Here is a 12,525-nt window from a genome sequence, read left to right on the forward strand (position 1 = left end):
GAAGTGCTAAAATCTGCTGTTTCTCGAGTGTCTGCTATAGGCTAGCTCCGGAAGGACCAGAAGTCACATACACACCAAGCCAAAAAAGCTGTTTTCAAAGCAGAAATTAACCTATTTACAGCCTGGTTCAAAACATGTCTCCTGTATGAATTGCTAACTTTACTATCAACACACACTGTGCAGGGGTGAATTTTTTTTGTAACTCGGCTGTTCTGAGGATATTAAGATTGGAATCTCGCTCAATCAGAGGCGCAGCTCAGGTCACGTGACTGACAGGCGCCCTATAGGTGCAAGCAAAGCCCTTGCCACTAACAATATGGCCGCTATAGCCGATGTGCTTAATTTTCTATATCAGAAACAGATGGGTGACGTCAGAGAGACCACGTCCATATTTTGTAAATTCTAGGGTTTTTCGGTGTGGTGTCTTTGACTGTTTTAATCTTCAGCTCTGCAACACACTCATTGTTGAGCAAACACATTAGTTTGGTTTTTGGACTTATTTGTTTAAGGGTAGAAAGAGACATGCTATTTTCACCTGCGTAGGACTGCTCATGTTAACTTTTCTAACGCACCTCCTCAATGACACAATGCATTGTGGGTTAGTTGCTGTATTACAATGGGTGTTGCAGTCAATATTTGTAATAATGTTGGAATTTTTGCAAGAATTTGTCAGTGGTAGCAAAAGATTTTTCTTTTCACATTAGACCTGAATCCTGATCACTTGGCAACTGCTTTCGAGCCAGTAATTGAATAGCACTGTTGGAGGTTTTCTTGTATGTATAAATACCTTTATCCGACAAATAGACAAAATGGTATCAAACATCTTTACCTGAGTGATATAGCTTTACTATCCCTACAAGTCTGTAAATGGCAAGATTTGTTTGATAGTCAGAGTTTGTTATACTTGTCTTTACTCCCAACACTTCTAGCCTTTTATCCAGATCTCAAATAAATGGATTACTTGAAAACACCAAAGTTTGAAAGTGAATGGGGAAACATGCTTTCAGTATTGCTACTCCCATGAAATGAAATCATTTTCAAATAACAGCTTAATAACTATTTCTGGTTCTTTTAAAGAGCTGGTGTGTAAGCTAACAATTTGGGTTTGCTAGTATGGATTGTGTTGTTATTGTATCTGTTATTATTTATATGTTCTTTTGTTTTGTTTAGGATGAATAGGATAATTAAAAGTTATTGACAAGTGACTTCAAAGCCTTTTGTCTGTGATAAACTTGGGAATAATATGTTGATATATTCAGTTTAACATGAATATCAAATACAAAAGTCTCACCTACTAAGCCATATTTGTTGTTTTAATGGCTTGTAACTGAATTTCTCCTTCACCAATAATTCATGTTTTGAAAGTCTTTTTGACACACTTGGCTCTTGTATTGGCTTGATTTTACACAAATACCTCTGCACCTGAGCTTACCTCACCTTTCAACACTGAATCATGTGATACCTATTGATAAATCTTTGATTAGTAATCATATTTTCTCTGTGCTCAGGGTGCAGCAGTGGGCTGCAACATTCGGCAAAGAGTTATCGGCCCTGTCCGCCAGATACTCTGGTTCCAAGCTGCTACAGAAGGTAAGAGATCACACATGTGCACGGTGCAGACATGATTATGTGTCAACAAAAACCTGAAATGTTTTCAAGGAATCTCATTTTTACTTTTTTTTTTTTTTTTTTTTTTAAATCATACCGTGTGGTATTTAGTCTCAGTACATTAGCATCTGTCTGAACAGAGAAGAAGGCAGGAAAGTGAAATGTAAGACCTGAGTATATGCATGTCCTCTACAGTAAAAGAGATATAGGACACATGGCATCATCACTATGTTAAGACCAGCTGAGTCTGCATGTCTTCACCCTCTTAGCTCCTCCCACCAATGGAAATGTAACAGACAAGCGAACAGTCACTGAACAACATCTGCACATGGCCTAGAGACCAGAGCGTTGACACACTTATTCACAAGTACACGAACTGACACACATACACTCTCACAGCTCAGTTTTTTTTTTCTATTTTTAAAGAATTTTTTGAACCATAACTGTGCAGAAATGATTTAACTGAAATGAGCTCATGTTTGTGAGACTTAAAAACGTGTTTTACTTTTGTGCATGTGTGACTGAGTGTGTGTGAGAGTTGGTGTGTCTTTTTGTAATTAGGATATGGATATGTAGTCTTTCTCTGCATGCCACTCTTTGTAATACCTAGAAGGCCCTTTCACCATCTGCCACACACACACACAAACACACAAGCTGTGTGTTGACAAATACACACACCTTCTGTCCGTCTCCCTCTCCAGCATTTATTTATCTCTATTTATCTTCATTTTGTTCCAGCTCAAAATTTCTGATTTTCTCCACGAATCAGGGCTACAGAAAGCAAACTCACAGAGATTACAAAGGGAAGACAAGGAAAAATGGAGCACATTTGTTTTTTATGTTTTTGCCTGTTAGCTTTTTTAGTCTGGATTAACCTCAAATAGCATCAATGTTTAGCTGCAAGAGACAATTTTCCAGATTAAGTTCAACACAGCATGTAAAAAAAAAGACTTCATAAGAAGCCCCTGAAACAGAAGCTGCAGAATGATTTTATTAAAGCAGGACTTCCTGTCACAGCAGTAAGGTTTAATAACAGTATCAGGAGTGCAGGTATATTGCAGCTAGTTGCTCACCTAATCTTTTATTTAGTCACTGATGTGTAAAAAGTACAGAGTACAGTAGTTTAATCACAGCAAGACGCCATTAATCACACACCTCCTTTTTAATCGATGGCTTTCTCATTATCTGTGGAACGTTTAGTGACTCTGCTTCTTGCCCCAGCACACTGAGTGGGGTATTGAGTGCTCGCAGAGGATGATAAAAGGTTGGAGGTGTACTTAATGGTCGTTTACAGCAGGCTTTAAAAAAAGCTGCTTTTCTCATTCTATATCTATGTTAGTTCATCTTATCTGTGCTTCAGAGGCTCCCCTTCCCCATGTAATGGAGATTTAAAAGCATTACACAGGGGAAGGGGAAACAGGCTGTCTCATCTATGCAGGAAATGAACAATTTAGTTTACAATTTACAACAGCATATAGGTTCTCTTTAATTACATGTTTATTAGCATGGTGTTTGAATAGGTATGCAGGAAGTGATGATACCGCGCCTGGTTATAGATTCTCTGAAGCAATAAATGTAGTCGTATCATTGTTTGTGCTCCTTATTTTGAATTGGAAGCACAAGTTATGGAAGTCCCAACATTTTAATTTTCTTTTGCTGCGAATAATTGTAATTTCATTCTTTAAGCTCAACACAATCGTCTCAACGTGTACAGCTGTCGTTCAGGAGGTGTGGTGGGCAGTAGAGTGCTATCTTCTAGCATCACTCTCATATATTGCAGATTAAAGAGGGGGTCAGAGGCAGGGATGAAGTCAGGGCTTGGCCCCCATCTGGACTCCACACTGTAAAAATGTGTGTGCATGTGTATGTGTATATCTGACTCTGTGTTGTTGCATTACACTGACATATCCTGTCTACTGTTATATATGTGCGCTTTTCCACCTGTATATTGTTTGAAGCTAGTTTTTTTTTTTTTTTTTTAACAATCTGTTTTATTGGTTTTCTTCACAGTAAACATATGAAGTCACAGATTGAAATTTAAACATAAACAACAACAACAGAAGGAAAACAAAAAAAAAAAAGGAAAAGAACCCTGAAACTCCCCCCTCCCCCAGGCTGGCACCCGTTACCAAAGCGTATAATCTGTAAATAGTGTGTGGTAGATTTTCAAAGCAAAAGTAAAACATGTTAAACAAAGACAGTAATAAAAGAACACAGACAAAAAAAGACAATTTCAACCATACTCATAGTAGCAAAAACCATTACATTAGAAATTTTTTAAAAAATTATAATAAATAAATAAATTAAAAAAAGAACAATTAAATAAATAAAAAAAATAAAAAACACTCATGTGGACATTCAACTCACAGTAATCTGGCAGACTGTACTTTTAACATATGACATGAAGGGATTCCACATTCTCTCAAAACAGACATCTTTGCCTTTTAGAGTTAGCCTAATCTTCTCTAATTTTAGAAAATAAAGGACCTCCTTAACCCAGGCTGAGTAGGTAGGTGGGGATGATGATTTCCATTTTACCAGTATTAACCTTCTGGCCAATAAAGTTGTAAAAGCAACCAAATCTGCCGTGTCTGAGGAAATAGAGAGTGGAGAAGGGCACACACCAAACAAAGCAGTGAAAGGACCAGGGGTTATATTCCCCCCTGTCACCTTACTCAGTGTACTAAATATCTCTGACCAAAAGCAAACATGTGTGAATAATTAGCTGTAGCTTGCCGGCTGTTTGAAGCTAGTTTTAATGATAAAAAAAAACAATCCTTGCTCTCTTTGTTTATAAACCAATCAGAGGGCTCATGTGAGCAGTACCTGTTAGAACTAACTGTTTCTGTTTTGCAGAAATACAAGGAAGTGGAAGGTGTAATAAAAATAGAAGAGGTGGACGGAGAGGAGCTGGTGAAAAAGTTTGCAGAGGAGATGGAAGAGATGCTTGGGAGGAAGATGAAATCTGTGAAGGTAAAACCTAAAGACCGCTTAGTTAAGGAAAACACAGATCCAATGTCATCTTATGGAAACAAAATCAAATCTAAAAGTGTTTCAGATCTAATCATAGCATTAGATTGTTTCTTGTCCACAGACCGTATGTTTTTTATACAGGCCTGATCATCTTATTTGGTCACGACCTCGGCCCTAAACTGACTGTCTCAACATAACTTGTTTACAGTTAAACCTGATGGAAATAAGGTTCAGACTCAGGAATCACATTCAATAGCTCACCCTGACAGATGTCTCTGTGTCTTAGACCCAAGTGTTCCTGCTAATGAATGACTGTCAGTTGAGTGTGCCCCTGAAAATGCCTTTAGTTTGTCTTAAAGATGTATGTAATGTGTTGACTTTTACAGTATAATAAAAACAGATAAGGATGTATTCTTGAGGATTCTTTTCATGTTTCGCAACTTGTTGTGGCCATGACATTTGCCGACAGATTTGACTGAAGGTTGTGGGTTAGCATGGTTACTCTTTTCACCAAAACACTAGTTACTCAGTCGTGAAACAGTCGTGATTCTGTCATAAATCTATAAAATTTAAGGTTGGAGGTTGTGTTTTGATTTTGATACCCAACCAGACATTTTTATGCTGCTTAAAATTTTAGTTCAGAGTTAAATCAATGCTAACTTGTCCAAATAAATGGAGCTAAATGCTGCTTCTGTTGCCAAATGCATTACGACATAGGCTGTAAGGGGTCTTAAGCAACAAATAATGCTAAACCCATAGCCATTATGTAATCTTAGTCAAGGGGTTTTGAAATTTTAACCCAATACAGCTGTCAAGATAAAGAAATGGGGTGTTGAGGCTTAACCTTTCAGCAGCAGGCTCTAAACTTGTTTTATTCTGCTAAATGTCTGCATATAAATTAAGACTCCAGTCAGGTTTCCTTAGCTCAAGTGGAACCTTAAGGAACCGAATTTTGTTATGTTTCCATTTTGGCTTCACTTTTCAGCGCTGAAGCTGCCGCCTGATTTTAACCTGCTTTATTTTTCCTACAGAGGTTAGCTGAATCAGCAGAGGATGCTGACCTTTACCATGAGTACAACGAAACATTAGAGGTAAGCAGCAATCTGCAGGGATGTATGACAACTCAACTCACCCTCCTGCAGCTATGACTGTATTTAGTCACCTCTTTTCTTGATATCTCATTGTCAAATAATGTTCTGCATTAGCTTATTATCCATTTTTGTTCCCTGTAGTTTGAGTACTATAACTCCCTGCTAATAAACACCGTGGATGAGGACGGGAACCCACTGCCTCTGGGAGGTGATTTCGCTTTAGTGGAAAACGAACACTTCAACAAATTGCGGGTCAGCACAGAAATGAGTAACATACAAGTCCCCACGAATGTCTACAACAGAGGTAATTCTGCTTTCAACACGCTGTACATACATCCAGGAGCCTGTAAATTATCAGTTTCATTCTTTTTCTCTCTCCTCCTGTAGATCCAGATATTCTAAACGGAGCCTACATGACCGAAGCTCTGAATGATGTGTTCGTGGATAACTTCCAGAAAGATCCAACTCTCACCTGGCAGTACTTCGGCAGTGCAACCGGCTTCTTCAGACTGTACCCTGGTACGTTCATGAGTCTCAGAGTGTTAGGCAACATGCATACATGAACCGTGGATAAACACTCCACACAAGACAAACGAGAAACTGATGATGCAGGAAGCTGTCTGTCAAACGTGATGACTCAGTCTTTGCTACAATATGTCAGCGGGTGGTTTCTCTCCTGTGTGGGTGTGGGTGAGAGGAGTAATTAGCAGAGGATTTGTGACACAGCTTGTTTTCCTCATCTGCGACTCCATCCATCATGTCCTCATTTGACAAGCTGTCACCATTCATCCATAAATCCATTTGTTCGTTTATCCATCTAACCAGACAGCCCAGTGTGCCAGCTTTGCTCACTCTCTGTTTCCCTCTCCAGGGATCCAGTGGATTCCAGATGAAAATGGCGTGGTCACCTTTGACTGCAGAAACAGAAACTGGTGAGGCTGTATTTCACTACGCATCACCTCCACTTCTTCATACTTTAGAAATATTTTAAAGCTTTCTAATTGTTTCTAAGTTAAAGAGCTTTCTGTTCTTTCACTGCTGTTGAATGGTGCAAGGAACCATGACAACTCAGACCTCAGTTATGAGCCCTGACACTCCAAGCAAGCAGTCATTGGGGGCACTTACACACTCAATGAGTGTCCTTGGCTGTGTTTTTTCAGTGTGTCAGCACAGGCCAGCTCCAATCAGGAGCTGTTTGGACGATTAAGCAGGTTGATTCAGCTGCAGAGGCGGTCAGTTTTAGATGTCTTTCTGTCTAGCTTTCCAAACCGAATTGTTTTTGCCTCTGAGAGCAACTTTTTAACAGACGGGGTAAGGACTTGGAGATTAATTAGTTTCTTTATCCCCGTAACTCATGAACTCAGCAGCTGCAGCAGTAGCTGAAGGTGTCAAAATGCAATACTTTTAGTGACTTCATATCTGGGTACTGTCTTTTTGCTCATTGTCATGCTGTCCTGCTTAAGTCTTTTTAAATATCAAAAAAGCACAAGTCTACTTTTCTTGGTAGGCATTTAATCATCAGTTACAGGGTGAAAGAAACACTTGGGTGCATTTCTATTTGAAGCAGTTATTGTTAACTTCCTTGGAGACTGAATTCTGATTCAAAGAAGGGGTACACTACTTTTTTTAGCCTTTACTGTTTGGTAGCTTTGTATGGTTAACAGCTCAAAAAAATCCCAATTTGGCATGCTGTTTTTTTTAATTTATTATTATTTTTTTTTAGAAAAACCCTTATTTCAGCCTCTGTCTGAAACCCTGCTTTTAAGCTGCTGTCTCTTTAAGTCTCCCGACTCCACAAACCCCCTTCCATCTGATTGGCCAGCCTTCTGGAGGCCTGTCAAGGGCAGAGCAATTGGCAGACCTTAATGTTTGAGGCCTGCCACTACAACCTGACATAAACCAGTTAGGACATCAATATGTGATGACTTAATTTTGAGTCCCCAGGTCTCGTGCTATTTTTAGAGACGATTGTTTTAATTTACTGACAGATTCTGGAATTTCCACAACAGCAGAATACCCCCTCTTTAAGTTACATAGTGATGTTTGGTTGAGTTCTTGCAATTTTGTTTACACCATTTTTTGTTGTTGTTGTTGTTGTTAATTTTTTTTTATTTCAGCTTGACCTAGTGGTCTAAAAAATATTGTGATTGGTCATCTAAAAGTCACAACAGGCTATATATCTTAGGTCAACTGTAAGTCTACTCAAGCATTTTGATTTTATTTCTGCTAATTAGACCAGTTTACTCCAGCCTAGGACTTGAAAGCTCCTGATTTACAAGATGTTGAAAATCAATATTTTGTTGAGATTTTTCATAAATCTGTTTTTCATTTTTATCTATTCGGTTTAAAAAGGGGGAGCACATGTGTTCATGTACCTGCTTGTTCAGCAATAATTACTGCTGGGATTAAGAGACACCACGACTCATGCATTATGGTCACAAAAAAGATTAACAGTAATGGCAAGCAAGAGCAGTTGAACATGTTGGATATGTAAAAAATCCTTCAGGTTAAAGATGGAGTTCTGGTTAATTACAGCTCTGCTGCAGGTATTTTCAGTTAATGAGGATCTGCTGCTTGCTATTTTTTGGACTTTTTGTGCCTCTAATCAGAGAGGAAAGGAGAGGACAGTGGATAGAGAAGAAGCAGGGTGAGAGTGGGGAATGACATGCAGGAAACAAGCCACAGGCTGTATTACACTGCAAAAAAACTGAAATCTTATCAAGTGTTTTTGTCTTTTTTTAAGTAAAAATTGTCTAATTATACTCGATATGAGCCACTTTCAACTTATCAATCCGGAAAAATGTCTTGTTTCAAGTTATCAGAGTACAAAAATGAGGTTTGAATTGCTTGTAACCAGTAAAAAAAAATCAGCCAATGCAACAAGAAAAAAATGCTTGAAAATTTCCTTGAGACTAGAACAATGTCTTAATACAAGTAGCTTTTCTCCTGTTCCATTGGCAGATTTTTTTTTACTGGTTACGAGCAATTCAGACCTCATTTTTGTCCTTAAATAACTTTAAACAAAACATTTTTCTGGATTGGTCATGTGAATTTGGCTCATATTGAGTCTAAAAAGGAATTTTCTACTGAAAATAAGACAAAAACACTTGATAAGATTTCAGTTTTAGCAAAGTAGAACCCAGGCCCCCTGCGCTAGAGGGCAAACCTCATGGGGTATGACCTAGACCACAAGGCCATCTGCTCTCCTGCCAAAGTCCACTTGTACTCCAGGTGTAAATTTTAAACAAGTGCAGCAGAGTAAAGTACAAGAATCTTTCCTCAGCTATTTAGCTAGTATGATCACCAACCCTCAGAGTGGAAGACGCCTCTCTATTATCACCGATATATGTAATAGGTGGTTCACCTGAGCCCTCCAAAAGCCCACATGTTTACAGCAAAGTATAAGCCCTCTGTCAGTCATTCTGGTTTTAGTGACCTTACCTTTGGCAGCAGATTTAACACTCTTTGTTATTCAAGTTTAAGTCCAAACATTTTAAAGCTAAAAGTGTCCCTGTTCAGTTTAAGTGACCTAGTGAACTCTGTAGTACTAGGAAGAGGATTGTGTTGCCAGGAACCCGATGACAAAGCATCCTCCTTTAATCTCTTCATTCACACCTGTGCTTGTATTACCCTGACATGTCAGGTCTCTCATGTAGCAGGTCCGGCTATTAGAGTTAGAGCTGGATCACCTCTTCAGTCTGTCTGGCTCTCAGACACTGTGTCCTCAAAAGCACAAATCCAAGAACAAGACCGTGTAGAGTTGGAAAGTTGCCGGTCGCAGCTGCTGTTGGGAAATCTCATTGATGCTAATGAGCTTGGGACGTCAGGGGATGATAACAAGGGGAACTGAGAGACAGTTAAAAGGATAAGGCTTGATTTTTGTGAGGTCGGTCTGTGTGCTACCGTACTTGTAAATAACATTATCCAGGCTGCCTTGTTATGGCTGGCTTCACACTGTGTTTACTGCTGTGTCTTTTCAGGTACATCCAGGCTGCCACGTCCCCGAAAGACATTGTAATCGTGGTGGATGTCAGCGGCAGTATGAAAGGGCTCCGACTGACCATAGCAAAACACACAATCAACACAATACTGGATACACTGGGGGAAAATGACTTCGTTAACATAATAGCAGTAAGTGAACGCATGACTTCCACAAACACACTTGTGGACATGGTGCACCTGCTCATGACTTTATAATTAATAAGCAGACACACAGGTGAAGTGTAAGATGTAAAAACACACACATCCTCACGCCAAATAATCAGATCCCACAGTGACATCGAGGCTTCAGAAATCATTTTGCGTACAGGTTTTTCAGGATTTTGGCTGCACCCAGCCATACAACTACAAATCGGTGTAATAAGCTTGGTTTATCCTGGTATTACTCTGTGTGTAATCATACGCCCGCTGCAAATCCCCTGGCTTTAATCTGTTTTTACACAGAATTTAAAGCTGCACTCTTTTCAATTGAGCGACCAGGCAGCAAAACAATACTTTTATCCCAGGATGAACCAAAAGGAAACATCTTAACTCACTTTCTTTCTGGGACAGTGTAACCAGGTCTTGACCCTGTGTCAAGCAGAAGCTAATGTCAGAGAGGTTAGATAAGTTTAATATTATTAAAGCACTTGAGGGTCTTATTTAGGGATAGAGTAAGTGATTAATTTGATGTTAGTTTAAAGCTCAGTAGCTCTTAATTATCATCAGTTACACTCCTCCATCAAACTGAATGTTGTTGTTCATCATATATTTGTTTTCACTCTTCAGTATAGCGACTACGTTCGCTACGTGGAGCCTTGCTTCAAGGGGACTCTCGTGCAAGCTGATCTGGACAACCGGGAGGTAATACACTAATAAAAATACACACACACTCAAAGGAAGCAGAACCTCATTCATTTCACCTTAACTTATTAACACCACATTTCATCTCAGAGATTTTTGATTTTGTTTCATTTAAGTAACAAAAGTAAAGTTAAATCTTCAACTTCACTTTTGTCCCATTTGAACCATTCCCACTTTTTTTATACTAACAAAAAACAAAACAACATTTTTTTTTGGCATCTTTTATCCTTTACAACCTGATTCTCTGTGTTAAGCTTACTTAAAACTACATTAACATATCTTTTTTAACTCCTCCTTTTGTTTTCCCCCTCTTCACCCTGTTGTTTTTTTTATACACCAATCTGCTCTGTTTTCAGTGTGTGTGTGTCTGTGTGTGTGCATTATGTGTTGGATGCATGCCCTACTTTCACTACCCTCCACATCATGAGAGATCAGGTGAGGTCACTGGCCGCTGACAATTTTAAGCACGTCACATGACCTGTCAGCGAGGAATCTGATTGGTCGCTTGCCTAGAGGAGAAGGTTGTTACGGAATAGGTTTACAGATGTTGGCTGACACACTTATGTGAAAAATCATGTTGGGAAAAATCATGTACAGGATGACATTCCTCTATTTGGCTGATGTTATACAAGAGGTCCTACATTCACAGAGTGTTTTAGTGGTTTGCGTCCTGTTTCAAGCAAGGAAAAGGAAAAAGCAACATTGAAAAATAATTTTTGTAATCCGTCCTATCAAATATTTGCCAAAATTATACAACTTTCTTGCGTCTTTAGTATATTTATTCTTATATATTAGGAATTTTTTTGTGTGTGGTGATACAACAGAGATGCTGAGATTTCTCAGTTGGTTTAAATGAGATTTTAATTAAAGTTTTGTTTTGCACCTTTTCACACACCAGCTTCAGACATATCAAGGAAAATTGCTCTAAATTAGTTTTTTTTTAAATCATAATCTATTTGAATTGCAGGTTAATGTGAAAGCAATACACAAAACAGTCATTTGCGCTGCTTTTATTTTGAAGGGTCAATCTGATTCTGTGAAAATCTCCATGCAGGGCCAGGTGTAACGCTCGTCAACAGAGTGGTGAATCCCACGGCCATGTGGCCATTCATCATGAGTGTGTGAGTGTGTGCGGGCGTCTGTGCGCAGTGTGTTGATTAATCCTGATTACCTCCCTGTGTTGTTGTGACTTTGCTGATTTTGGTCAGTGTGCCAGGGAGCCGGAGATAATCCTTCCTCTACGCTGTTACACTCCGTCATGTTCTCTGGCTTCCTCTTTTCGTGTGGGGATCCACAGCGTATTCACCTGTGTATACCAAGATTTCCTTCTAAGATACCAAGTCTGATTGATGTTTTTTTGGTGAATGTGTCTCTTCTTTTAGCACTTCAAGCTACTGGTTGAAGAGCTTCATGTCAAAGGAGAGGGCAAAGTGAAAAATGCAATGAAGGAATCTTTCAGGATCCTAAATGAGGTTTGTGCTCCCTTTAAACATCCACCAAACTCAATAATGAAACAGTAACATTAATTAAACTGGACCCTTCATGCTCATTTATAGGCTGCAGCACTGGGGCAAGGCAGCCTTTGTAACCAGGCCATCATGCTGATCACAGACGGGGCCATGGAGGACTACAAGGATGTTTTTGAAGAGTTCAACTGGCCGGAGCGGCGGGTACATTATTACACAAATAAACAAAAACATGGTCAGCTACAAGCACCAGTACAATTAAAACACAAATCATAGTAAGTGTTTTTGTTTGGAATAACAAACCAGACTTGGAATTAAAGTTACACCTTTGTCTCTTTAGGTTCGAGTGTTCACCTATCTGATTGGACGAGAGATGACATTTGCAGAACATGTGAAATGGATTGCTTGCAACAACAAGGGTAATTGAATAAGACACATTAGGATGAATCATTTCATTAGCCTAAAGGTCAAAGAATCTTTTGCCAACTCCAGTTTTTGTTTTGGAATGTTGATTTTCTTGTGCAAAGTAAGAAAAGTTGCCTTCA

The 12,525-nt window shown here is 39.0% G+C and overlaps 1 protein-coding gene across 2 annotated transcripts in view; it reads left to right on the plus strand.

The window, feature by feature from the left end:
• cacna2d4a (calcium channel, voltage-dependent, alpha 2/delta subunit 4a) overlaps positions 1–12,525 on the plus strand; it is a 125,569-nt gene that overhangs the window by 12,652 nt on the left and 100,392 nt on the right. For both annotated transcript variants that reach the window (XM_074697698.1, XM_074697697.1), the window contains exons 3-13: positions 1,509–1,590; positions 4,465–4,581; positions 5,613–5,672; positions 5,814–5,976; positions 6,060–6,191; positions 6,544–6,604; positions 9,653–9,803; positions 10,440–10,514; positions 11,897–11,986; positions 12,071–12,184; positions 12,321–12,399. In XM_074697698.1, the coding sequence (XP_074553799.1) occupies positions 1,509–1,590; positions 4,465–4,581; positions 5,613–5,672; positions 5,814–5,976; positions 6,060–6,191; positions 6,544–6,604; positions 9,653–9,803; positions 10,440–10,514; positions 11,897–11,986; positions 12,071–12,184; positions 12,321–12,399 (1,124 nt within the window). The remainder of the gene's footprint in view (positions 1–1,508; positions 1,591–4,464; positions 4,582–5,612; positions 5,673–5,813; positions 5,977–6,059; positions 6,192–6,543; positions 6,605–9,652; positions 9,804–10,439; positions 10,515–11,896; positions 11,987–12,070; positions 12,185–12,320; positions 12,400–12,525) is intronic.

This window comes from Halichoeres trimaculatus, unplaced genomic scaffold, assembly GCF_033239565.1.
Source record: "Halichoeres trimaculatus isolate MK-OKI-2021-1 unplaced genomic scaffold, fHalTri1.1 fHalTri1_scaffold_21, whole genome shotgun sequence".
Lineage (NCBI taxonomy): Eukaryota > Metazoa > Chordata > Actinopteri > Labriformes > Labridae > Halichoeres > Halichoeres trimaculatus.